This window comes from Trypanosoma cruzi, genomic scaffold (genome assembly GCF_000209065.1).
Source record: "Trypanosoma cruzi strain CL Brener 1047053517115 genomic scaffold, whole genome shotgun sequence".
In the NCBI taxonomy this organism is placed as follows: domain Eukaryota; phylum Euglenozoa; class Kinetoplastea; order Trypanosomatida; family Trypanosomatidae; genus Trypanosoma; species Trypanosoma cruzi.
The window spans coordinates 120,680-145,480 of NW_001849496.1; the positions used below are offsets into that span (position 1 = coordinate 120,680).

General features: G+C 47.8%; 11 protein-coding genes across 11 annotated transcripts, besides 61 other annotated features; all 11 read right to left on the reverse strand.

Moving 5' to 3' along the window:
• Positions 1-675: a sequence feature (heterozygous, Esmeraldo-like haplotype).
• Tc00.1047053508989.9 (nucleoside phosphorylase, putative) lies at positions 1-803 on the reverse strand (the record flags this gene model as incomplete). The annotated part of the gene is made up of 1 exon (XM_806249.1): positions 1-803. A coding segment is annotated over one exon (803 nt), but the record flags the coding sequence as incomplete, so codon positions are not given.
• Positions 676-952: a sequence feature (areas merged during assembly that could not be assigned to a particular haplotype. This can correspond to areas where the two haplotypes were merged or to regions with more than two copies in the genome that were merged during assembly.).
• Positions 924-966: a microsatellite.
• Positions 953-1,483: a sequence feature (haploid, Esmeraldo-like haplotype).
• Positions 1,267-1,319: a microsatellite.
• Positions 1,332-1,377: a sequence feature (A-rich).
• Positions 1,484-16,472: a sequence feature (heterozygous, Esmeraldo-like haplotype).
• Positions 1,568-1,591: a microsatellite.
• Positions 1,646-1,691: a sequence feature (A-rich).
• Positions 1,714-1,747: a microsatellite.
• Positions 1,784-1,803: a microsatellite.
• On the reverse strand, positions 1,815-2,903 carry Tc00.1047053508989.20 (carrier protein, putative; the record flags this gene model as incomplete). The annotated part of the gene is made up of 1 exon (XM_806239.1): positions 1,815-2,903. The coding sequence occupies one exon, from the start codon at positions 2,901-2,903 to the stop codon at positions 1,815-1,817; it is 1,089 nt and encodes a 362-aa protein (XP_811332.1).
• Positions 2,975-3,007: a microsatellite.
• Positions 3,089-3,110: a sequence feature (AT_rich).
• Positions 3,312-3,335: a microsatellite.
• Positions 3,547-3,572: a microsatellite.
• Positions 3,586-4,839, reverse strand: Tc00.1047053508989.30 (RNA-binding protein, putative; the record flags this gene model as incomplete). Its single annotated transcript, XM_806240.1, has 1 exon — positions 3,586-4,839. The coding sequence occupies one exon, from the start codon at positions 4,837-4,839 to the stop codon at positions 3,586-3,588; it is 1,254 nt and encodes a 417-aa protein (XP_811333.1).
• Tc00.1047053508989.50 (hypothetical protein, conserved) lies at positions 5,306-8,260 on the reverse strand (the record flags this gene model as incomplete). Its single annotated transcript, XM_806241.1, has 1 exon — positions 5,306-8,260. One exon carries the CDS (start codon positions 8,258-8,260, stop codon positions 5,306-5,308), a length of 2,955 nt encoding a protein of 984 aa, XP_811334.1.
• Positions 7,406-7,441: a microsatellite.
• On the reverse strand, positions 8,602-9,312 carry Tc00.1047053508989.60 (hypothetical protein, conserved; the record flags this gene model as incomplete). The annotated part of the gene is made up of 1 exon (XM_806242.1): positions 8,602-9,312. The coding sequence occupies one exon, from the start codon at positions 9,310-9,312 to the stop codon at positions 8,602-8,604; it is 711 nt and encodes a 236-aa protein (XP_811335.1).
• Positions 9,379-9,417: a microsatellite.
• Positions 9,667-10,479, reverse strand: Tc00.1047053508989.70 (hypothetical protein, conserved; the record flags this gene model as incomplete). The annotated part of the gene is made up of 1 exon (XM_806243.1): positions 9,667-10,479. One exon carries the CDS (start codon positions 10,477-10,479, stop codon positions 9,667-9,669), a length of 813 nt encoding a protein of 270 aa, XP_811336.1.
• On the reverse strand, positions 10,874-13,402 carry Tc00.1047053508989.80 (uncharacterized protein; the record flags this gene model as incomplete). The annotated part of the gene is made up of 1 exon (XM_806244.1): positions 10,874-13,402. The coding sequence occupies one exon, from the start codon at positions 13,400-13,402 to the stop codon at positions 10,874-10,876; it is 2,529 nt and encodes an 842-aa protein (XP_811337.1).
• Positions 13,644-13,722: a sequence feature (A-rich).
• Positions 13,789-13,808: a microsatellite.
• Positions 13,904-13,927: a microsatellite.
• Positions 14,009-14,035: a microsatellite.
• Positions 14,051-14,094: a sequence feature (T-rich).
• Positions 14,154-14,184: a microsatellite.
• Positions 14,342-14,363: a sequence feature (AT_rich).
• Positions 14,393-14,429: a sequence feature (T-rich).
• Positions 14,433-14,452: a microsatellite.
• Positions 14,847-14,929: a microsatellite.
• Positions 14,942-15,002: a microsatellite.
• Positions 15,057-15,081: a microsatellite.
• Positions 15,337-15,356: a microsatellite.
• Positions 15,356-15,384: a microsatellite.
• Positions 15,571-15,611: a microsatellite.
• Positions 15,734-15,755: a microsatellite.
• Positions 15,774-15,813: a microsatellite.
• Positions 15,913-15,996: a sequence feature (T-rich).
• Positions 16,005-16,037: a microsatellite.
• Tc00.1047053508989.90 (hypothetical protein, conserved) lies at positions 16,063-18,279 on the reverse strand (the record flags this gene model as incomplete). Its single annotated transcript, XM_806245.1, has 1 exon — positions 16,063-18,279. The coding sequence occupies one exon, from the start codon at positions 18,277-18,279 to the stop codon at positions 16,063-16,065; it is 2,217 nt and encodes a 738-aa protein (XP_811338.1).
• Positions 16,473-16,713: a sequence feature (areas merged during assembly that could not be assigned to a particular haplotype. This can correspond to areas where the two haplotypes were merged or to regions with more than two copies in the genome that were merged during assembly.).
• Positions 16,714-17,717: a sequence feature (areas merged during assembly that could not be assigned to a particular haplotype. This can correspond to areas where the two haplotypes were merged or to regions with more than two copies in the genome that were merged during assembly.).
• Positions 17,718-18,677: a sequence feature (haploid, non-Esmeraldo-like haplotype).
• Positions 18,374-18,393: a microsatellite.
• Positions 18,423-18,465: a sequence feature (AT_rich).
• Positions 18,648-18,682: a microsatellite.
• Positions 18,678-19,322: a sequence feature (haploid, Esmeraldo-like haplotype).
• Positions 18,724-18,776: a sequence feature (CT-rich).
• Positions 18,843-18,863: a microsatellite.
• Positions 18,888-18,920: a microsatellite.
• Positions 18,995-19,019: a microsatellite.
• Positions 19,050-19,115: a sequence feature (A-rich).
• Positions 19,244-19,266: a microsatellite.
• Positions 19,323-24,801: a sequence feature (heterozygous, Esmeraldo-like haplotype).
• Positions 19,366-19,394: a microsatellite.
• Positions 19,626-21,524, reverse strand: Tc00.1047053508989.100 (hypothetical protein, conserved; the record flags this gene model as incomplete). Its single annotated transcript, XM_806246.1, has 1 exon — positions 19,626-21,524. The coding sequence occupies one exon, from the start codon at positions 21,522-21,524 to the stop codon at positions 19,626-19,628; it is 1,899 nt and encodes a 632-aa protein (XP_811339.1).
• Positions 21,620-21,708: a sequence feature (A-rich).
• Positions 21,837-21,867: a microsatellite.
• Positions 21,965-22,004: a microsatellite.
• Positions 22,173-22,198: a sequence feature (AT_rich).
• Positions 22,243-22,770, reverse strand: Tc00.1047053508989.110 (hypothetical protein, conserved; the record flags this gene model as incomplete). Its single annotated transcript, XM_806247.1, has 1 exon — positions 22,243-22,770. One exon carries the CDS (start codon positions 22,768-22,770, stop codon positions 22,243-22,245), a length of 528 nt encoding a protein of 175 aa, XP_811340.1.
• Positions 22,800-22,824: a microsatellite.
• Positions 23,135-23,169: a microsatellite.
• Positions 23,215-23,238: a sequence feature (AT_rich).
• Positions 23,347-23,369: a microsatellite.
• Positions 23,418-23,512: a sequence feature (A-rich).
• Positions 23,513-24,313, reverse strand: Tc00.1047053508989.120 (hypothetical protein, conserved; the record flags this gene model as incomplete). Its single annotated transcript, XM_806248.1, has 1 exon — positions 23,513-24,313. The coding sequence occupies one exon, from the start codon at positions 24,311-24,313 to the stop codon at positions 23,513-23,515; it is 801 nt and encodes a 266-aa protein (XP_811341.1).
• Positions 24,739-24,801: a sequence feature (A-rich).

Sequence of the window (24,801 nt, forward strand, 5' to 3'; positions counted from 1 at the left end):
TCGAGAGCTCCTCCCCACTTTGGCACCAAGAGGTGCTCGCGGAAGCGACCAACAGCACGTCCCTGACAGGCGTAAAACCCACTCGCGGTTGCGGTTGCACCAACAACGTACAGCTGCTCCTTTGCTCCAGCCGGCAGATTACCATTGAACGCCTTACACGCAGCCACAATGCCATTCGTTATGGCGGGATGTGCCTTTGTGGCATACACGTCGATGGCACCAAGGCTGGTTTGCTCCTTCACCACACGCTGCACCTCCTGCAGATCCTTAGACTTCTGCATCTGTTCTTTGACCTTGTAGTACAGGCATGTATTGTCCATACCAATGACATGGCGCGTGACGGCGAGGGCTGCGAGCGGCATGTCAGGAAACGGTGAGCCGCAGGTACCGACACGAATCATTTTTACGGACGATGGATCAAACACCTTGACGCCTGGCGGTACATCCGCATCGCCCACACGTGGGCGCCACGCACAGCGCTCAAAGTCATACTCCTTCAGCAGATGGATCTCGTTGATGACAATCTCCACGTTGTCAGTTCCCATCCCCGTACTCAAGACGGAGACGGGCGTGCCCTTGTACGTTCCGGTGGCAATAAATATTTCACGGTTCTCGCTGCGGAACCGTACACTGCCCGCATCAAAGAACGCCGCCACGGTATCCACGCGGCCGGGGTCGCCAACCAAAAGGATGCGATCTGCCAGCTGATCAGATTTGCAGTTCAGATGGTACGTGACCCCATCGGGGGTGACAGGGAGATCCGGGTCCTTCATCAGACCGTGCGTGTGCGTCGCCTTAGACATGAGGGTTGTACAACAAATTTACACTTACTTTCTACAACGACAGACGAACAAACAACAAAAAAGACGCGGCAAATGCACCAAAACAAGGAGCATGTGAGAACGAAGGCGCGTCACACACACAAAAAAAAAAAAAAAAAAAAAAAAAGAAAAAGAAAAAAAGAAAGACGCGCATTTTCCGTATGAACACACAACATGAAAAGAGGAAGAAAAGGGAAAGAGAAGACATGTCCACTCCTGTTCGTCGATAGCACAACTCACACACACACACACACAGAATTAAGTCAACTGTTTATATAATTAAGCAACAACAACAACAACAAAGAAGATGCAGGTTGAAATAGCAAAAGCAGAGTCCGAGCAATGTCTAATGTGCGGCATTGACACAGACTCATGTATCTATTCGAGTGTTTATTAGTTTCAGTTAAATTCATGTCTACTGGCAGTAGGGCACAATCCATCATTAATACATAATATATACATATATACATGCATACACAAATATAATTATATATAAATTTGAATGTCGTGAAAAAGAGAAAAAAACAGAAAAAAAACAGAAAAAAAAAAAGAAAAACGAATGGGACTGGGTTTTTGGTCCCCTTTTCAGAAGGGTACATGATGCAACAAAAGATGGGGAGAACACTAAGAAAGAAAAAAAAACTCAAGAAGGAAATTGCCCCCCCACCCACCCGTTTTCCATTTCCGGCTTCTTTTGTTTAAACATTTTCTCAGCATCCACACAAAAAATTTTTCTCTAAAGGACTCAACAACAACAACAACAAAAACAAAGAAGACACAACAGAAGGGGGAGGAAAGAAACAAACAAAATGACGTCCACATCGAAACAAAAGAAAAAAGAAAAGCAAAAACAAATGAAAAAAAAAAAAAGTATCGTGCAACCAATCCCCCAACACACACACACACACACACACACACACACACACCAGCACCAGCGGCAGCGGTAGCAACGTAAAGGGTAAAACAACAACAACAACAACAAAAAACCGGCCATCATTCGCTGTGATTTTGGCGGTGGTGGCTCTTATCGGCCCACAGCTTCGCGTATTCATACGAAGTGGACGCCAATACGCCGTCTATAAGACACGTTCCGATGTTAAGAGCGAGTCCAACGTAAAATCCCCGCATACCTTGGGTCCGGTAAACATCACGCACTACACCCCACAGTCGGGCTTTTGGCTTCACTTGCAAGTTTGCTCGTACGACCAAGTACGGATTAAATAAGACTGCCGTGCTAGCGCTTGTAACAAGCGATGACACGGAGTTCAGTACAATGTTATCGTCCTTCGCCAGCAACCAGTGTTTCCATGAGGAGAACGATGATGCGGATAAGTTCAAGTTGTCTTGATTATCCACCTCTAAAAATCCATCGGCAGCCTCGTACAACCAGCCTTTGGTGTATCCATACATGGCCCACCACACCGCTGTCCACTGACACCCAACCAACAACGTTGTGCCGTAGCCTGCAAAAACAGTGCGCATTCCGTTCTCACGGTACATTAACACAATTGTACGGAAAATACCACTTGTCTTATATGTGCCGCCAACCATCATCTTATTTGCCGTCATCTGCCGCAATGCGACAATACTAAGTGGAAGATGTATCAATCGACAGACGGCGTCGGATACGTATCCCGACACCGCATCCCGTGTTGCTTCAGACTTCATAGGAAGTCGTTCTCGACTGTATTCAAAGAGCCAAAGATAAAGCGCCTCGCTGAGGGCACAGCCTAATGTTAGAGCAAACATTCCTTGCATCAGGCCACGCATCCCTCCTTCGGCGCCGTACACATGTCGCACAATTTGCATTGTCGTCATAGATCCAGCGATGGGGCATGTTTGTTGACGAGCCAAGGCAAGATTAAGAGGTTGCTGTAGTGCTGTCCGTATCCAACAGAAAACTGCAGCGTATAGGAGAAACTGCAAGCTATTCAAGTCCGAGTAACTCCTGTTAACGCTATTCGTGTGCTCGTGTGGTCCAATCTCCGTGGCGTGTAGAGTCACTGCATGAAGTGAAGTGTTGGAAACGTTGTAATTCTCTATGGGAACCTCATTTTGCGTAATAAGACCAGGACCGTACATCGCCAATCTTATCAACAGAGGGAAAACAAAATAAACAACAACAACAACAAATTACCTTTTCTAACAAAACTAAAAAAAAAAGAGAAAAAAAAAAAAAAAAAAAACACTACAAAGAGCAAACAGACAAAAAATGCCTGCTACTCACAAGAATTACTGATATCTACTAAAGTTTCTTTCTTTCCTTCTATATATAATATATTATATTTTCTATTCCTGTTTAATTTCCTTGTGTTGTATTTCCCCCACACCAACCCCCTTTTCCTCTGGCAGAGTCACTGGATTTACCTACGCGAGTTGCACACGGCTAAAAGAAGAAGAAAACGATATAAGAGAAGGTGGGAAGATTAACATTACATGTGCCATGCAATCAACTCCCTTCTGCTTACAAGCATATACACGTATACGTCCTATATATATATATATATATATATACGGCATCGGATTTAATTAAATGTATGTAGGTACTGACTCTCATTCCTTTCCTTCTTTGTAACCTTGCAAGCGGAGATGATCATCAAATTTCCCTCCTTCCTTCTTCATTTATTTTACACGTTAATACTTTGTGTGTGCAGTTTTTTTTTTCTTTTCTTTTTCTCTTTTTGTCACAGTCGCGTTCGCCATTTCTGATCCCGGCAGCTGCTCCCCACCACCACCACCACCACCACCACCTTCTTTTTGTGCCTCACTCACTTGTAGAGGTCCCCAAACGGCGCCTCTTCTTGGCAGTGGCAACTGTCCTCTTTTTTTTGTTTCCTGCTTGAGATGCCGCCGGGGCGGAGGATGGGGAGGCAACTGCGGTGCCATCGCCCCTAACAGACTTTTTCATTCTTCTCTGCCCAGTCGCAGTGGCGGCGGCTGTCCCTGAAGACAACAAAGATGACGACACAACTGTTAATTCCACGTTATTTTTTTTATCTGTGGCGTTCTTATCGTTTCTATGGGCCTTCCTCGCCCTTTTCTTTTTCCGGATGATCAGATGGCTAGGAATTTTCTTCAGTTGCTCTTCAAACCCGTGGTACGCGTAGTCAATACCAAGGCGCTTCAAGTGCTCATTGTTCGCCTTCTCCACGTTGGTGTATTTAATGAGTGCTGCAATGGGGTTCTTCTTGCGTATATCATGATGGTGGAGAGGTGCACCTCGTGTCTTGTACGCGTACGCAAGCTGTCGTCGCTGGGCAATCTTCTCCTTTGACGGCATCGCACGGTGTAAAGTGACGACATTCGCTTGAACAGCACGGCCGCCAAGTGACATGCCGTGACATTCCTCCACCACCGTCGGGAGCACTGCTGGGGAATCAAACTGGACGTACGCAATACCCTTCGATTGATGTGTTCTTCGGCTCCGTACACAGAAGCAGTTCAGCACCTTTGCGCCAAACTGCGAGAGGAACTTGAAGAGCTGTGGCTCCTGAAACTCCGGCGGAAGAAAACGAAGACGCAGCGCCTCGTAAGACAACCGCGTCCCTTCACGCTTTGACTTCTCAAATGGATTTTCCCACTCCTCCTCCTGACTTGCCTCACTTTCGTTCTCGCTGTCGGCAAGCTCGCTTAAATTCTCCTCGTTGTCACTATCAGGATCCACAGACTGCACATCCGACTCCTCTTCCTCGTCGTCATGGACATCATGAGCAGCGGTGTCGTCGTCGTCGTCTTCATCCCCCTCCCCGTCTTCCTCCTCACGGGGACGTTTTCTGGCTTCGATGATGCCGCCCACGATGGCACGCTTCGCTGCCGCAGCGGAATTCTTTGTGTTTTTCACGGCTTTGGATTCACCGGATGATTTCTTCTTCGTGACGTCTGCTGCTTCAAAACTTACACGACGATGCGGCGTTTTACCCGCCGTGCGCACAGTAACCGTCTCGACAGCCGTCCTCGCCGCATTCGCTGCAGCCTCCGAGAAGGCCTTCCTCGTCGAGTTCTTGCTTTTAATTCCCATCGACAAACCGGCGGGGCGCTCAGTTCTCCGTCAGACTCAAAAAACAAACAAACAAACAAAAAAGAAACGTCATGACATCAAGTGGGAAGAAACAGAAATAAAAAGGGACTTCACAACAATGTTAAGTGGGAGTTAAGTGAATGGGGGGAGAAGACCAACTGAAGCAACAACGACAAAAAAAAAACATTTATGCATGACTTTCAGTTTTTACTGCAACTTCGGCCTCTAAAAGTTTTGTTCTGTCTTTTTTTTTTTTTCCGTTATTTCTCCTCGTCGCCATTGATTACATCTATCGGTAAAACCGAGACAATTCAACATCTGACACCACGGTAAAGAGGGGGAAGGGTGGGGGGGCGTGGGAAAAAAAAAAAAAAAAAGGAAGAGCGAAAAGGCACGAAGAGCCAGCAGTATTCGTGTATTCGGGTTTTCGCGCTTTTCATTTGGCTACGCTTTACTCACTCCTGCCTTAATTACGAGAGGGCGCAGCGGGGACACGGTTCAGCTGCTGCTGCTGCTGTTTTTGCTGTTCCTTTGGTGTCATTGCGCCAAATGAATTGTGGTACCACTCCATCGCCAGCAGCATCCGCTCGGAAGAGGTGACTGGACTTGAGACTAAAGGCCTCGGCGGCGGTGCGCCGTCGTTTTTGAGTTCCGTGTGCCACCGCAAAACGATCTGCTGCGCCATTCCCGCCATTTGTGCAATGGCGTTTGTAGCATTGTCGGTAAGAGCCCCCTTTTGCGTGCAGAGCATCTCCGCCGCGGCGGACAAAACGGCTATGTCACGGTACATCTGTCGCATGACGGCATTCCACCGCTTCGTCGCGGCCGTCTCGTTGAGAGATGCGGGCCTCTTTGGGAACCCGCAACCGCTCCTGCTGGCGACAATGAGTTTGTACATCCACGTCACGCGTTGTGCAACATCCACCGGCACCATACGCTCCCGCAGCATCAAGTTCGCCTTCGTCATGATCTGCCGCGATGTCATCGCCATTCCATCGGGGCTGTTAGCCCCCCGATGGCCCATGGGAAAAGAGGCGGCCGTTTCACGCGTCGGAGTTGATTTTGGGCCGCCCGATTCCAGTGGAAACACCGTCAGAATCGCCTCAGCTAGCGCCAATGGATAACAGTCAATTAATGATCCGTCAACAAGCAATGGACCAAGCAGTGGGCAGCTTACGCCCCCTGACGACATCTGCCCATTATATTCTCCCCCGGCACTCACTCTTCCGTCCGCAGACGATGGTGGTTTGATAAATCTTGCCACAAGCTCAGGTGGGGCAGTTTGAAAGACGGAAAAAATGGCTACTGCCAATTTCTCCGGGTTAAATAATCGTCGCATATCCTCCACATCAGGAATGTCATGAAGACACAATGCCAGTTGTTCCGCGATGTATGTCCTTACTTTCAACCGCCCTGGTGTCACCAATACATCATAGAGATTTTGCATAATAGCCGATAGATAAGGTCCCGCATATGCGCTCACCTCCTCGTCATACACCTCTCTAACTTCTGTTTCACGTTTCTCTTCTCCAAAAGGATTGCAAAGACGTTTCATGGCTGTTCGCATCCACGCCGCACAGACACACTTAAACAGCGGTGAAGCAAGTTTCATGCATGCACTTAGAAACGGCAAAATATCCATAAACAAAGATACAGTAGAGCAACCTGCAAATGCAAGTGCCTCTGCAAGATAAACCCCCACAAGTCGCACCGTTGAAGATTCATGAGTGAGGGCAGACACACAATTGTGCCCAATAATTTCAAAGGCAGCTAATAGAAGTGGATCATGAGCCGTTGTTGTTGTTGTCGTTGTCGTCGTGGCCGTGCTACAAGAATATCGTTTGTTTCGCAACGAACCGCAACGCTCATTACGTGATAATCGTAAAAGAACCGCACGCAGAAAAAGATAATAACTGCGTTTTGCCTCGAAGGTGTTGGACACTGTAATAAAATTGTCGGTTGCTAGGAGCATGTCCGGTAGCAGTCGGGCGGCGGCCTTTCGATCGGAGGGTAAGGCGGCACAAAGCAGTGAGGCGTATTCATCGGCAGTGACGCGGTCAAGTGCACGCATTGCCTCCGCGGAATGGGGCAAAATGTCATCGTAATACATCGACACAGCAAGAAATTTATCAACATCGGAAATACTTGAGAGCAGAGATGCGAGAAACACAAACCGCTTAGACCCTGAATTTCCTCGCGGGGATGCCATTTTCTTCCACAATTTCGGTGTGGTGGAACCATTATCCACCTGCAGTTGATGTCGCTGTTGATTAATTGTTTCTTCTGGAAGTGGTCGTTGCAGGAAGAGGGCGGCGATGTCGGCCATAAAGCCACCGTGACGTAAGATGCGATCTGCCAAATCACTGACACTCCCAAGCAAAGTACTCCACAGGCGACAATGCAGCAATGCCCCCAAGTTGTTCTCTTCAAATAGGAAGTAATTCGTAAAGGCGGTGGGTTCATCGCGTACACATATCCACCCCTGTCCAGCCGCCTGCTTCCGTACAATTGACTCGATGGTCTCCAACGCCGTAGCATCACACGTGCCAGACTGCATTTCATCAGATTGTTGTTGTTGTTGTTGTTGTTGTTTTTGCTGCTGCCGCTGCTGCCGTTTCTTTTCGTCCCGTGTTGCGTTTTGCCCACTGCCTTGGGGTACGGCACGGACCACTGTCTGTTGCACTTCCGCGGGGCGCAACGACACAAAAAACTCCATCTTTTGTTCCCCACGCTGCTTTTTCTTTTCACCGTCGCTGTCGCTGCCGCCTTTTTCTTCCTTCTCCTCCTCTGCGTCATCGGCATTCTTGTCATCGCTCATTTGTTCGCCGGCGATGGCATGGATGACATAATTCTTCGCCACTGGGACGGAAGAGATGCTCTCGGACTTCGCCAGCGCCATCAAATTCGATGACCGAAGCTCCCTCACACGTGACGTTGTCCTTTTAGGTGTGTCCGCGGATGGGGTGACAAAATCCACGCTGATTTTTCTTGATGGCGCAGGCGGCACAGATTGCGGCAGGAACGTTCGTGGTTGTGACACCTCCGCTGCCGTCAGTGGTGCCGCCTCGACAATCATCCGCCCGGTGAGGTGTTCGTACAGCTGCCGAAGGAAGGAATTGGCGTACTCCTCGCGGCATGCAATCATCCCATTGATCATGCGCTCACTCAGTGGGCAGTTGTTCAGCGCAAACTGTTTTTGCAGCAGCTCCCAATTGCTGCGCTTCTGAGCGGCGCTCATCCTGTCCTCGTAGGAGTGCATACTGACGCTGCTCCAGTAACGAGAGCAGATAGCTGCCACAAGAAAGCCATTGGAGAAGTCTCGCTTTGGGTGTCGCACAACACGGGGGAGTTGCAGAGTTCGTAGCCACACCAACACCTCACGCGGTAACCCCTCACGCTGTATTGATGACTCCAAATCCATCGATGACTTCAATCCTCCTCTTCCCCCTTTTCTTCTTTTCCCTCACGCGCACAAACCCCTCGTTCTTTTTTTTTCTTTTTTTTCTGTGCGTGTGTTCTTACGGGGCTCCCTTGACGGTTGTGTGTATGTCGAATGTGTAGCGGCCGCACCGACAATAAAAAAAAGGAATAAAAGACATGTTGCAAATAAACACGGATTCGATCCTTCCTCCTCAGCGTCAAAGTGAGAACAAAGGCGGGTAGCATTCATTATGACAGTAACAGCTATAAACACCTCCCCCCACACACGCCTGCAATGTGGAGAAAAACAGCATGAACAACTAAAACGATGCGTCCTTCCGGCTACTGCCCAAACAAGATATACCGCACGGTTTCCCAGCAACGCTTTGGCGCCCGTGCGAGCCGCTCCCGATGATACCTCCATATGAGAAGTGGAAGGGAATGTCGTCGCCGAGTCCATGACGCAGTCTGTTGTTGCATCCTCCGCATTTCCTCAAAGTGTTCAACAGTAAAGCCGTGCGATCCCTCTGATGACTTCAGCTCCGACTTCAAACGCTCCGCACGGGCAAATTCCTCACGTTCCATCGCCCGAATTCGCTTCAAAAAATCAAAAAGCGAGGTCGCATGCTCGTGCAACTGGCGTTCCTGTTCCTGTCGCGATGACTTTGTGCGACCGCGTTGCCAAGGAAGCGTCCATCCTGATGTGCTCAGTGCTACGCCAGGGGCAACAAATGACGCCGCCTCCATATGCATGTCGTCTTGGCCATTACGACTACTCCTGCCATTATGACCGTTGTGTTGAGTTGAACTCAATGCGACCCTTCGGTGTCGTCCGTCATCCAACAGCCGTTGCAGGGTTTTGTACGCCTCCGTCACGCTTGCCATGCGGTCTGCTGACGCCCCTGGGCCGCCCTGATCCGGGTGATGCTTCTGGACCAGCTCAACGTAGCGCCTCTTCAGCATCCGCTTCTCTACAGGCGGTGCAGCAAACCCCATGATCCGGCACGCCTGGCTGATGCCAAGAGACATCAGACAACGGGAGCTGGTGAGCATCTATTCCCTCTCACAATAACCCTACAATTTCCACGCGGTGCCCGACCCGACCGTCCAAACCAAACCAAAAAAAAAAAAAAAAGGGGAAAAGAAAAAAAAAAAAAACGTTGTTGGGACCTTTTTTTTCTTTCCAAACGATCTTTTTTTTTTTTTTCTTATGCGTTTGTCAATTTGTGTCCACCCATGTATTCTCTCAATTGCATCATCTTGTTGTTTATCCGTCTCTCTCTCTCTCTCTTTGGCTCTTCTTCCTTCCTTCGTCGCTTGAGACAGCAGTCAAGACACACGCATATATACATATGTGTGTGTGGATACAAAAAATACAAATGTATACTTGGAGGGAGGAGTAAAGTCTTACATGACCGCAAAGAGAACATCCACACCAAGCAATTGATACATCCGCCATATGACGCCATCGGCACGGCTTATCCACGCAAATGCCTCTTCATTGCCCGCCGCCCCTTCTCCAGCACTTTTCTCACGTGGCGTGGCGTCCAATTCCAGTAGCAGCTCTATAAATCGCTGAAGCAAATGCCCCGCACGCGCGGGTTCTCCGCAAAGAATATGCACGATGCCCACTTTCTTTCTTCGTCGTTGTTCCTCTGGCTGTTCGTCCCATCCGACGGAATGAGCACTTCCCTTGCGTGCCCGTTCCTCCTCGTCCTCAAGCATACGCACCGCCTGGTAGTAATTCAGCAAGTAGTTAAAGCTCGCAACATCGGCAGTGGCAATAAAGTCAAAGTAGCGCGCCCCAGAGCGTGCGAGGAAGACCTCCGACTGAACAAACCCACAGCTGAAGCATGGGTATGGGATAATGCGATCCTTCACTTCGGCAACAGGCCCACTCCACTCCGTGTCCACGGCTAAACTCGCACGAAAGTTTTCGTCCCCACGAAGAAGTGCCTCCGCAGCGAGCAGAATCTTATCATCCGTGCTTCTGCCTGAGGACGGCTCCGCTGCCGCTAATTGCACCATTCGTGTTGCGTTGAGACTTGACGGAAGCGCATCCCGTTGCCGCTTGGCATCAGTCGTGCTTGCGCTGAGCAACAAGTGGTTGCGCAACTGCCCACAACGAAGTGTGAGGTGAGCAAACAAAGTCGCGGCGGTGACTGTGCTCGTCGGATCACCCCCGTCTACAATGTGCATGTGGTAACGAAAGTCCCTCATTGCTGGCAAAGGATCCTGCAGCAAGCCTGCTTCCTTCCTTCCGTCAGTCAGTCAGCCGTGCAGCGGGGAAGGTGGTCGCCAGGACGTGATGAAACGACCCGGAGAAAAAAAAAAGCAAAAAAAAACAACAATGGAGGGGAGGGAGTGAAAAAGAAAACACTAAACAAAACTATTAATTTAAAAATTGGTTATTCCTTGCTGAGCTCACAGAAAAAAAAAAAAAAAGGAATATGTCATACGCCTGCGTAGGCACCCGCAACTTCAACCCTACCCCACCGACACATAAACACACACAAAGAAAAAAAAAGTGAAAGCCTTCTTCATTGCAAGAAAAATTAAAGGATACACAAACAGAGATGTTCACGCCATCAGTGGAGATAAACACAAGTACACACTATTGGCCAGAGGTGTTTGCAGGTCGCGACGGCCCAGATTGACGTGAAGGCAGCGACACAACGAGCGGAACGAACTGTCCACTGCCAACACCGGGAGAGAGCAACGACGGGTTCCTTGAGCGGGCCGTTGCTGAAGGCACAACCTCATCATGATCACCATCATCATCTTTTTGTTGTTGTTGTTTTTCTTCTTGTTTCCGCTGAAGGTTTCCCACATGAAGATGTGACTGTTCCAGACGTACTTCCTCTTGTTGACGCTGTAAGCCTTTTGGTGTAATCGTTACTTCCGCCGCATTACTGTGGGGCTGCACCGGAGTCATTGTCGTTCCATGTTGATTTTCCTGTTTCGATAATTGAGACATCTTCTTATGCCTCAATGATGCAACCTTTGAATCAGGCGATTTGTTCAATTGAACATGTAGTGGAGCAGGGCTCTTGTCATTCTTGGAGTTGCTTGATTTTGGATGCAACACCTCCACGAGGTTTCGTTGCGGGGATGATAATGACGCGGATGATGAAACGAGAGTAGTAGTAGCAGCAGTAGCAGGAGGAGGAGTCTCTTTTATTGTACCAGGCATCTCTTCATCGCGCAACAAAGCCGTTTTTGCCGCCTCCAACTTTTCATTCATGATTTGAAGTGATCGCTGCACCGCTGCCTTCTCTTTCTGTGCCTCTAATAACTCCGCGTGGAGTGTTGCAAGTTCCTCACGCATGGCAGCTTCTATACCCCGCTGCGTTCCAAGTTCCTTGGCACATTCCTTGCAGGCCTCTTCCTCTGTCGTTATCTGGCCCAAAACCTCCTGTTCACTGCAACGAAGAGATACAAATGTTTTCTGTTCCGCCTCATGTTGTTGTTTTTGCCGCAGGAACGCTTCCTTGGATTTTTGTAAGGCGGATTGCGCCACACGGAGCTCGTCGCTTTGCCATTTTCTTCGAGTTGTCGCATCTTCTTCTTCCTCCTTCGCCACGCGGAGAAGACGCTGAAGTTGCAGAACCTCCTCCTCCACGCTCTTTTGTCGCTCCTTTTCGCGCTGTAGTTCGTCCTGGAGGAGTGTTGTTTGCCGTGCCGCGTCCTCCGCCGACCGCTTCGCTTCTTCCGTCCTCTTCACGGCATCATTCCTCAGGGACGCCTCTCGCTCCAGGCACTGCTTCAGTTCATACAAACGGGCTTTATGTTTCTGCAACTCCGCCGCCACTTCCGTTTCTTCTCGTTGCCTTTCCTCATGCTGTGCTCTTAGAGAGACAACTTTTTCCTGCAACACCTCGACGGCGTCATGGAGAGCAGCCCCGTCTTCCTCAAGTGACATCTTTTCACGTTGCAGCGTCCCAATCAATTCTTGCGCCTGCTCCAACATATCCTCCTGTTGTTTCAACTGCCCTTCCGCCTCCTCAAGGAGGTTGAAAAGCTGCACGTCCTTCTCATCCGATAGTTTGATGATAGATGCAAGTGACGTCTCCGTCTCCATTCCCGCCCTTGCAAGTACGTCGATAACAACACCAATTGCCTCCTGCAATGGCAGTTTATCCAAACATTCCAGTGCGGGGTAGTTCTTTTCCTCCGGTAGCATCACTTGACTCGTGAGGGGGATAATGGAGGCCTCCATGGCGACAGCATGTTCACTGGATTGGGGCAAGGGTCTCCTAAGGCCTATTTTTTTATCTTCTTCTTGCTGAAGCATCGGCAGCTCCTGCACGAGATTCAGAAAATGGTGAAGGGATGGCACCAGCCGTAGTTTCCAGTCATGAATCGCCTGGCGGAGCACACACCAGAGGCGATCGTCCCAATTTGGCACGTCACTTGCACAGGTTGCCAATGAGGCCACTGCAACGCCGCCAAACTTTTCATCTTGCAGACTCTTCAGCAGGGCCTTCTGGAGAGACCAGAGTTCTTCCAGCTGTTCTTTGCGACTCAATTTCTGTTCGTGCCCATTTTTCTGTCGCGGTGTTGAGGCCGTTGTTGCTGAACCACACGTGGACTCCCTCACAGCATTTTTTCCAAAGGAAAGTCTGGTGACATGGCGGAGCGGCTCTTTCTGCAACTCGACCTGCTCAAGCATACTCTGCAATTCCTGCATGTGCTGCCAAAACACCTTATCATTGTGGACATCGAGTTCGCTCAGTTCCTGTAGAGTCTGTTTGGCCACCTCAACCCGTCGCTGGAGTTGCGACGCCTCCACTGCATCTTGCCTAAAAATGGAGGCCCGCGGATGAGACTCAATGCGCTTTGACGCCACACCGTCGTGGCCCACGTGGCGCTCCAGCGGCTGTTGCACTCGGTTTTCTTTTGCCATCGATTTCTCATGCCTGTGCGGTGAGACGACTCCGTCCCGGTCGCACGCTGAGGACGCCTCGGACATGGCCGAATGACGGGCTCCGATGGCGTTCAAATGTTGCACCGCGTCGCTATCGTGTGACATCTCACGCTGCATCCGTTCCCGCTGCTTCTGCAGGCGCCTGTTCACAAGAACTTGTCGTCCCCACGCAATCAGCGCAGATGCCTCATCCATTTCTTGTTTTGTTGCCTCCATCGCTGAGAGTTCCCTCCTCTTCGTGCCGCCTCTTATTCCGCTGTTCCCCCGCTAACGTGGATGCAAACTGAATGCACGACGACGCGTCCGTCTGTCGGGTTCTGCCGATGATGCCGTGAGGGCCACCAAACAAAAACAACAACAACAACAGAAACAGTGAATGAGAAGAAGATGGAGAGGAAGAGACGACATGCGCATCGGAGGCAACAGTCAACGCACGAGTGGGGCAGCGGGTGGGAGGAGAGAGAAAAAAAAAAAAGGAGATAAAAATAAAGGAAAACGTAAGGGCAAAAAAAAAAAGAAAAACAACAACAACAAAACGGCATCATTTGCACCGGAGCGTCTGAACAACGGCGCTCCCGCCGTACAACAACAACAACAACAAATGAGTGAGTGAGTGAGTGAGCAACAGGGATCCGCAGCGGGAGGAAAAGAGAGAGTTGGGGTGAAAGGAAAAGAAGAACAACAAAAAGAAGAAAACAACAACCGACCGACCAACAAAAAACAAAACAAAACAAAACAAAAAAGCGGGAAAGCGGGAGGGTCATTCCTCCCGGTTTATTGCAAACGCGACAACACATTAATTTTTGCGCGAGGCAAAAATACTTCTTTTTTTTTCTTTTTTTTTTTCTTCAAAAAACACAAATGTTTTTTTTCCCTCCCTTTTTTTTTTTTTCTTTTTCCTTCTGTTTGGTTGCATTTCGACCTTCTGATTTCCCCGGTTACGCACAGGCAACTTTTATTTTTATTCCTCTCTCTCTCTCCCTCTCCCTCCCTCTTTCCTTTTCTTTTCATTTTTTTCTTTCGTATGCCTGCCTGCCTTTCTCTGTCTCTGTGTGTGCGTGGGAGGGGAAGGAAGAAGAATAAAAACTAATACATCCATACAAACATATACAAATATTTATATATTTTACCGCATTTCTTATAATTTAATGCATCTAATAAAAAATTTTTTTTTTTTCTTTTCTTTTAGGTGGGGGGATCGTTTCATTTCTTTTTTTTTTTTCTTCTTTTTTTTCCCTTTTTTATTATTAATTAATTAATTAATTATTGTTCAGTGTTGCCGCCTGTTTATTCTTCTCCTTTTATTTATTTGTTCATTGACATTTAAGACGTTTCTCTCCATTTCTCCCACTCACTCCTCCCCTCCTGTCTTTTTCTCGCTCGCTCGCTTCCCTCGAGGCACAACCACGGCCTTTATTTATATGTATATAAATACACCGACGACACACAAGACACGACGGCACGTCCATGCAATCATTCATTCATCCCCAAAGTCTTTCTGGCTGCCTGCCTGCCTGCCCGCATGTTGCTTTTCGTTCTTTTTTTTTTTTGTGTGTTTGTGTGTGCTGGAGGAGAGCTGACGGTGTGCTCTCCCCTTTCCAACCACACCCTCAAAGACATGCCCGCAAAAGAACAAGAAGAAAATGCCATAAATTCCAAAACACACGCAGACACACACACACGCAGACAGACAGACTGGCACATGTACAGACATTGCAGACGACACATTCAAACAAACATACAAAAGAAAAAAAAATATTCATAATATAAGATATATATATATATATGTATGTATGAGACATGTAAATAAATTTATTTTCTCTTCTCTTCCATCTGTCGGTCTGTTTGTTTGATTCAATACCGTCCCTTTTCTCTGTCTCTCTCTCTCTCTCTCTGGCTGCAAGACACATGCGCCAATTGTCCTCCTCCTTCCTTCATTCCTTCCACGGCCCTCAGTGCGTGGCTGACCGTCAAATTCCCTCCACCCACCCCATCGGTGGGGGGAAAAAAGTAGTATTGGCGGCACCATAAATAACGCGTAGCCATCACGTGACATCAAAGAAGAAGAAGAAAACAAACAAACAAAAAACATCAAATTTCTCTCCCAGTTTTTAATCATTGCTAATAAAAAAATTTATATAAGCCAGGTCCACACACACACACACACACAGAGAGAGAGAGAGAGAGAGAGAGAGAGACAAAAACACACAGACGCACAAACACAGCAAAAACAAAAAGGGTCTAAGGGAAAAAAAGACAACAATAAGGTAAAGGATATATGTATATATATTCCATAAGAGACAGAGTGTGTTTGTTTATATATAAACACGCAGTAGAATCCGGCTTACCCATATCCACTTTCCTTCTCCCTCTTTTCATAAGTTATATACATACATACATACATGTACATATACATATACATATATAATTTTTAAATACACATATGGCACCGTTTATGTTTACTCGCCATGCCACACGTGCAACCGTATATTTCCTCACCACACCCGCTCTGCACACCCATGCACAACCCGTTTTTTCCAAAAAGAAAACAACAACAACAACAACAACACAAAATACTTTAGCTCCATGCGTGTGCGTGTTATGTGCTTTTGTGTGTGTGTGTGTGTTTTTTCTTGTGTTTCATTGTTATTTTTCCTCCGCAGAAGGGGCACACAACGACACATAAATCATTTCACTCATCCATTCTCCTCACTTTCTTTCATTCCTTTTTTTTTTTTTCCCCTCCTTTTTTTTCTTTCCTCTTCTCTTCTCTTCTTTTTTTTTTGTGTGTGTTTTTTTCTTGTTGTTTTCCCCGTTTATATAAATATAAATATAAATAAAAATAAAAATATTTATTATATGTGTATTTTCTGGGCCTACTTGAGCTTGTCAAGCATGGCTGCATCTTTCTTACCGGCAGCACCGTAATTTTTGGTAAGAAGCGTCTTAAATTTGTCAAGTTGATCCCTCGCTGCGTTTAACGACCGAAGTGCCTTCACAAAAAGTAAAAAACTGTTCTCTGGGGTACGATCGAGGGCCTGCCATGTGACATACACTTCCTCCAGAAGCAGGTGCAACTGCTTCGTGTTCACCAATTTCTTTACCGACTCTTTATACTCCCGGCAGAGGGCTTCCACGTCAAAGCGGACAAACGTAAAGATGGCAGATATCATTGAGAAAGCCAAATGAGGGGCTTTTCCAAGGGAATTGATGCACATGAAAACCCCTTTGGAGTCCTCCTGTTCACACAAGTGGTAAAAATAGTCCACATCGGAGTCACAATCACGAAGCTGCCTAAATACGTCCTCGGTATCATCCATGCTGTAACCGGAGAGCAGCGGAGGCGTGTAGCGCAAAAGGGCTGGAAGGACGCGAAAACGAGACCTCGCATCCGTCTCTACCGACCCTGGAGACTCACTTTGTATCTTATGTACATCCCGCACCATGTTAACTAATGTCTCACGGCTGGCCCCATTGTCAACAAGAATGTTAAGAAATTCCGTGTGCAACGATGGTGGAAACACATCCCGACCGCCCTTTACAACAATCGCCCAGTTACAAAAGTACCTTGGAACATCCGTGAACAGGTCCTCCTTGACCGCATCACGTAAATGAATGAACAACGCCTTCCGCACATCTTCCACAGGAAGCACACGCTTATTTGCCAACTCTTCAAAGAGTTCACCAAGCCTGGCACGCTGCTGAACACATCGTGTTGTTGTCATGTAACGATGAATCACCGAGGTGCAATACACAATCCGTGTTTCATCGGGAATGTCCGCCAGCAGCGTAATCACCTCCTCTGCATTACTTGTAACAAAAAATTTATCCATCGCTTCCCAGAAACCATCTCGTGATGGAATCGGATTCATTGGGGGCGCTAGTACTAATTTGTTCCGAGGTGGCAGCTGTGACACTGGCCGCCGCTCAGTTTCATGTTCCTGTGAGGAGGAAGTCGCCTTGGCACCAAATGGCGGCTCCCAATTGTTATCTATCGTTTCTACGGTGTTAAGTAGCAGAAACTGCATCCTTCGTTGGGGGTGCATGTGCATTAATTCCTCGAGCACAGCACGAAATTTGGGTACAAATTCCTGACCCTCTTTTGAAAAGCTTTTCCCACATGTCAAGAGAAGATTCATAAAATGAATTAATTCATAATCTGCAGGAAAACGGCGCTTTCTTTCTGTACCATAGAGAAGCCACTCAAGTACATGCAATACTACCTTCTCACGGACAAGACCGTGAGTAAAAAGAAGACCAAGAAAGTTGATATTTGCCTTTTGCTTTCCCGCAAAGATAAGACGACGCTGCTCCGCCTCTTCTTCAGGTAAATTTGCTATTTCTCGCTCAAGTTGCGCCTGTGCCTCCTCTGCATTTTCAAATGTACGTTGACACTGCCGAATAATTGCATTTCGAATAAATCGTCCCGCTGGTTCACCCTCACCGATATCATTAATAAGAGACACCACCAGTTTCACGTAGTAGGGTACAAAAATACTGTCCTCTGGCTGAATAGACTTATTGAAGATGACTTGAATGACATCTTGAATCTCCTTGTCTGTAGACTGGCGGATGGGAAGGTTGGTAAGTTCCTCCTTCATCTTCGGCAGGTTTCCCTCGCCAACCCTTCCCAGGATACCGAGCACTTCGTTGTGTAACTTGCGCTCCTTCATCACTTTAGATGGCATGGACTCTCCCCTAAACAGTTCCTCACGGGAAAGAATGTGCTCAGGCCTACTGTCCTTGTTCTCGGGCATCTCTTTCCATAACTCCGTGACAAAATCCAGAATGCCCTTTGGCGGGGACTCCTTTGTATGCTGACACTTCACAAACTCCGCTATATCGTAGATGCAGTTGGCTGGGTGACTGGCTGCCGGAGGTTCTGTCGGTTGCGGGGCTGCCCGGTCAAAGAAGTTTGTCGAGGGAGACACCGATGGCTGCAACGGCGGTGGTCGCTCGCCGCCGGGGCGCAGTGGACAGACACGGAACGCCCCCGCAGTCCGGCTTTCCACACGCGGAAATGACTGCTGGGAGTGTGAGAGCGGTGCCGACCCTATACGGGGCGGTACATTAGACATGGTTTGGTGGTCCATGGCTGCACGCAGTTACCAACACACACACGCCGTCCCTTGGATTCCACAACCGAGTTAAATGCCGGTGCTATCCGCTTCTTCAATGCAGTGTCTGTTTTTTTTTTTTTTTTTTTTGCCGCTGCGGTTAATTTGATACCCGCCTCTTAATTTAATTTAATTTATTTGTTGTTTTTTATTTGTTTTATTCCTCTTCTTCTTTCGTCGCCTTATCCCCCACCTTCCCCTTCTTCCTTTGCTGCCGTTGTAACGGTCACCGAAAATAGCAATGGGCACTGGTGCCTCTCGACCAAAAAATTTTTTTTTTTCCTGTTTTTCCTTTCTTTTTGTTGTTGTTGTTGTTTGGCCCCCCTTCCCCTTTTTCCCCTATTTTTATTTATTTATTTATTTTTTAATGTATTTTTTTTTCTGCCCTTTTCCCTCTTTTTGTTCACCCTTCGCCGTTCCTCCCTCCCTCCCTCCTTCCCTCCTTCCTTCCTTCTTTTCTTTCTTTTTTCTTTTGTTTGTTTGCCGTGGACGCTCCTCCCCGCCCCCTCACCCTCACCGCCTGTGATGTACGCACCCACAGAGAGAGAGAGAGAGAGAGATGTATACACACCCGCGGTGGAACCTATATGTATGTATGTATCCCTGTGTGTATGTATCCCTGTGGATGATCCTTCTTGTTTTCTTTACAGAACCAACTGGGCTAAAGAAAGGCACAGACACAACCAAAACAAAACAAACAAACAAACAAAAAAACACAAGAGCTTTGAAATAAAATATAAAAGTAGAAACAAAAACAACAAGAAAAAGAAGAAGAAAACAAAAAAAAGGGGAAAAAAAAAGAAAAAAAAAAAGGAATAGAGCTCAAATGTAATGAGAAAAAGAGGCAAAAAGAAAAAGAGGCAAAAAAAAACCCATGAACGGTATTAAACATGCGGATAGGGGGGAAATTGGGAATAATCGCCCCAAACAAAACAAAACAAATAATAATAATAATAATAATAAATCAAAAGCACATGTACAAATATACAGAAAATTGTACTGGGAAATATTGCTCATACGATTTAGATAAACTTTACATCCATCCATCCATAAGAAAATCACAAGAAGAAGGAGAAGGAGGAAGAGGAGGACGCGCACATCAGAAGACGACAACCACGCAAAGCCACAAAAGCAATGTTAAACTGAACAGCCCTTCCCCCACAGACTCACATAAAGAGAGAAAAAAAAACAATGTTTTTCTTTTTTCCCTTCATCGGGTTTGGCTTTTCTTCCTTTTTTATTTTCCTTATCGTCTTATTGTCCACTCGCTTCAAAGCCTAACGGAAAAAAAATTCAAGCAGGAGACTGAACATGGGCAATCGCTACTGCCGGAGAAGGAACATAAGGACGGATACAAAGCTGTCAAATGACACGGGCTCCTCGGTGTGAAGGTTCACATAATTGCGAAAGTACTCACGGTGGTCGTCCATCCACAGCAACTGAATGGAGGGGCTACGGTCGTACAGAGCAAGAACCTCATCCTGCGTGAGTTGACAATTTTCACAGTGATGCTTCAAGGCTACGTAAAGCGCACGAAGACGAACTGGCTTCGTTAGCAAGAGGGATACGTCCTCCGCCTCAATTACGGGCAGCAGCCCGCGTACTTCGTGCGTATAAGCTTCCGTAGAAAAATATCGTGGTAATGGCGAATGCTGCTCCAACAAACCTTGACGGGATGTCGCTACATCCCCCTTACTTCGTGGTGAGAGTTGTTGTCCCTGCATCAAAGCTGGTGCCAGATTTGCCCGCATCAACTGTTCCTCTGAGGATAACGGCGAGATGTGCGGGAGAGACTGCGCCTCCAACGTCGCTTTGAACGGTTGTGCCGGGGCAAACAAATTGTTTGTCGCATTCTCTAATGCATGTTCGCGTAGCAATAAATCCAACTCCCGCGCCCGAAGTAATTTCGCATGCAGTGTCAAATCCATCCGCTCCTGCGCAAGTTGCTGCTCCAGCTGTTCTGCTTTCTGCTTCCACAAATGGCTGTCGACCGGAGGACCACGCCTCCCCGTGCCGTCATCTTCTTCCTTTTCGTTTGCCCGACCGTAAAGGGGCCGTCCGGTGTAGTACGAGACATGAGCCTGTGGGTTGGTTTTCCCCACACGAAAAACCGCTTCCAGGGCCACTGCGCCGCGGGGCGAGGGCCGGTAAGGGGCACTCACCAGCTCGCAGTACGGACGCACAATCGCAGGAACACCACTGACTTGCTCATTATTCTCGACGCCACCAGCCTCTGGCATTGCGGTGTGGGCACGAATGTCTGCGGCAGAGTAGCGGGTTGCAAAACCAAAGACGGCGGAGATGCAATGACTCGCTTCGGCCAAATTAGAGGCGGCGGAAACGGCGTTGCGAATCAAATCCGTCCCAAGGCGTGCGCGGAGACTATGCGGTGCGGCACGGCGTGCGTCTATGGGATTTTCCGGACCGACAATCTCCAACAGCTTCTCCACCGCGTTGTGACGGGAGAGTTCAACCGCCAAGCACGTCCCGCCGAATGCGAGATGTCGCACGTGCTCGTTAAGAAGGTCCTGGTAGGACATGGCCTCAATCATCGTATTCTTCAACACCGCCCCGGTCGCCAAACGACGTTCGGGCTTTTGTTCTTGCTGCATTCGGTTCTCATCCTGACGTCCGTCGCCCTCGCTCACACCGCGCCCGTCCACCGCTCGGTTATTGGGGGCAACGTTTGGTAGTCCAGCGTTGACACCCTCGCCCCCATCGGCGCAGCGGCTTGTTAAACGGAGAATTTCTGCTAATATACCCTGATGCGTCTCGTCTCGGCTGCAGTGACGCTTGGGAACGCTCCCGCTGCGCCCACGGCTGCTGATATTATTCGGGTTGCTGACTTCTTCACCCCCGGCATTGCCACTAAATGCAGAAGCAAAGGAGGTCGGGAGAAGACTGGCACGCCCCGTGTCCATGATGTCCCTCCGCTTACCTTGCGGTGCATTCTGCTCGTTCTGTAAAGCAGTTTTACCACCATTGAAAAGTTTGTCCACACCACGTTCTGCGTACATGCGCTTCCGTACACTCTGAAACGTACTTGCAATCTCCTCAGCCAAGGCAGGGGTGATGATAAAAGATTTTGCCATCACTTGAAATCCGGCATCTGACACGGTCTGCAAGATGTAGCGGTGGTGCTGTTCCGCATCCGGCTTACAGAGCAGAAATGTGTGTTCCGCAACAAGTGTGGTGTGGGGCTTTGTGGCACCAATGAACATCTTCCAAGACTTCCCCTCCGCCCTTCCCACCTCACTCCCGCCTAAGTTTCCTCCTGGAGTTCCCTCCCCTTCCTCCCCAAGGCGTGGAGGCACACACACAAACACACACGAAAAAAAGAAAAAAAAAAAAGCGGGGGAAAAAGAAAATAGCAACAACAAAAACAACAACAAAACCCAAAGCAGACATGTCCCTCCCCATCTCCCCACCTCCCACAAACACTCCACCTTTCCTACAAGGAAGCAGGGGACGAAACATTGCCAAGACACGATGACCATCAATGCCGCATCATAATAGAGGGGAGGTAGAAAGCTAAAGAAAAACAAAAACAAAAACAAGAAAAAAGTTAGGGGAAAGTTCAACATTTTTATCCAGAATAGATAGAAACAACAACAAAGTGTTACAAGCGATCGCAAAAACAAAAACACACACTCACACACACAAAAGAAAAAAAAAAAAAAAAAGAAAAAGGAAAAAAAAAAGGGTATGTATTGTCTTCACTCCTGCACCACCACCACCTCTCCTTTCATTCCTTTTCTCTTCTTCTTATTAATTTTTTTTAGCCTCATCTACAGAGACAGCGCACACCTATATATATATATATATTCCGCTTTTTTCTTCTTCTTCTTCAACTAATCTTTGCCATCTTCTATAAATAAATATATATATATTTAATCTTTTTGATTTCTCTCTGCCCACTCCCTCTTTTCATTTGCTTCACTACGGCAGCTGCGTCATGCCACCGGACCGCCCTCTAATGCCGTCAAGGATTCCCTTGTCAATAAAATTTACAATGCGCTGCTGCGTGGAGGCGTAATTAAACCCCATCGAAATGCACGCCATAATTTGTGCCAAAAGTTCCGCTGTGTGCGAGCCGCACTGTGTGTTTGACAGAGCCCTTTTCGTGTTGCAGAGGTCCACCACCACGTCGTTGGTGCCCATTGAGATGGCGGTGAGGATGAGGGCAAGGATCGAGATGGCTTCATGGGCGTAGTACAGTAGCAGCTGTGGCTGCTTGCGGTGCACCATCGCCGAGAGAAACGTGGCCACGGCAAGGAGAATAAAGGAGATAATGCAAGCCGCATAGCGCGCCAGAACCCCACCCCCTTCTTTTGCAATCGACACGGACCACGTCACAATAAAAATCAGCATCGCCACACAGTTAAAGATAATAAAGAAGAGATTAATTCTACTCAGCAGGACGGCCTTCAAATTGGCCTGATGAATTTGTTGAATTACCGTCTGCATCTTTTTTCGTCACAATTTCTCGTGTGTTTTTCCTTCCTTCCTTCCTTCCTTTCTCTCTCTCTCTCCCCTTTCCTCCCCCTTATTGCTAGGATTTATATATATATATATTTCCTTTATGTCACTCAACAAACAGCACGTGTAACGGAGTGAATGAGGCAGACGGTGCTGCTTCGTGTATGCGTGTGTTTATGTCGCCACTTCGCTTCCGCAGCTTCAAAGAATTCCTCCTCCCCAATCCTCCCCCACTACGATGCCAATGCCAATGTGTACACAAAACCTACTTGATATCCAAAAGTTGGACCGCGACCTCGCTGTCACGCCTTTCTTTTAAAAAATAGAAGACATCGGCGCCAGTGAGAAAGTCAAAAAGAGGAAAAAAAAAAAAAAAAAAAAAAAAAAGACAAACGCATCACATATTGACAGAATCATCCGTCTTTCCTTAAGAATTATTTATTTATTTTTATTATTCGTTTCTCAGCAGAGACACGTACATGCATGTACGCACATACTGGGATATTTGTGGAAAGAGAGTGACATAAGGCACATGTCTTAAATGTCCCCTTCCCCGCCACCCACCAAAAACAAAAACAAAAACAAAATTCAAATCAAATCTGTTGTTGCATGTAAACGGCAATTAAATGACAAGTAAAAAAAAAAACAAAAAACGCACACACACAGAGAGAGAGAGAAAAAAAAATTAATAATAATAAAAAAACAACAAAACATAAAACACACAAAGAGATTAAGGCGTACATGCAAGAAGTCGCCTTATTCCTGCCCTTTTGTGCAGCTCAAAAGCTCGCCGCAGCTCCGCATATTGCTCGGCACTGATATTATGCGATCCAAAGCGCGGCGGTACGTGACGCACGTGTTCTCCAATGTACAACTCCGGTGGTGGTGGTGCCTCACATTCTTCAAGCGCATAGCCCGTGCGAAAAGACTTCATCAGCTGCAGTTGTTGATGAAATGGAAGCCTGTGATATGTCATAAGCACGTCACATCGTAGTAATTGAGGAATATCGTTCAAAGGACCCAAAATGTAACCTGAAAGTGCCTCCAAAATGTCATTAAGCGCCTGACATGACAGCCGCTCTCCAAACGCGTCAAGCACAGGAGTAAGAATAAAGAGTGGGTAGCGCCGTTGCCAGAGGCAGATGTTGTAAAGTCTTCGATAAGGCGTTGTAGGAGACGCCGAAAACTGAGATCGGGATGGAGGAGGTGCTTTCGCCTGAACCGTGCTGATCCACCCCCGCACAACGCCTCGCAACACGTGGAGGGTAGAGGCGCAGCGAGTCAGGACTGGAAGTGGCCACTCCAGAAGACGGCTCAACAGCACCTCAACTTCCCTGTCATGATCGCTGGTGGATTGTCGTCGTCTTTCTTCCGCCACAACAATCAACTGATGGAGCGCCAAACAAGTAAGAGCGGCGGGGTGAAGAGCAATGCAACGCAGCGCCCAGAGAGAGGGCCGCATTTCATGGGAAGAATGAAACGAGATTCGCTCTGCCATTTGCCGGTCGCTCCTTCTGCAACCAGGACGCATGTAGACAAACACAAGCAAAAGAAAAAGGGGGGATTGGGAGGGGGACAAGAGGCACAGACACAAACAGACAATAACACACAGCAGACTTCCTCGGCCGCTCACCAAACTGACGGTCCATTTAATCCAGACGGATCACAAATGCCGCTGCGGAGAGACCAAACTGATAGCGACACGGCACGTACGGTGGTGTTGGACAGTCATCGTTGCTCTCATCTCCACCGTCATCCTCATCCTCCTCGTCGACGGGTAATTCGTCCCCGCCCTCCAAATGCAAACATCCTTCCAAATTCTCCTGCAGGGACCGTCGGTTGCCGTTTTCCCCGCCCATTTCCACCTCATCTCTCTGCGTGAGAAAGGGGTTATTGAGCCGCATTTCGTTCCGGTGTCCCTTTTTTTTTTTTTTCTTTTGCGAGAATCCCCGCGCTAAAAAACCAAAAAATAAAATCAAATAGAAGGAAGAAAAAAAGGAAGAAAGAAAAAAAAAAAAA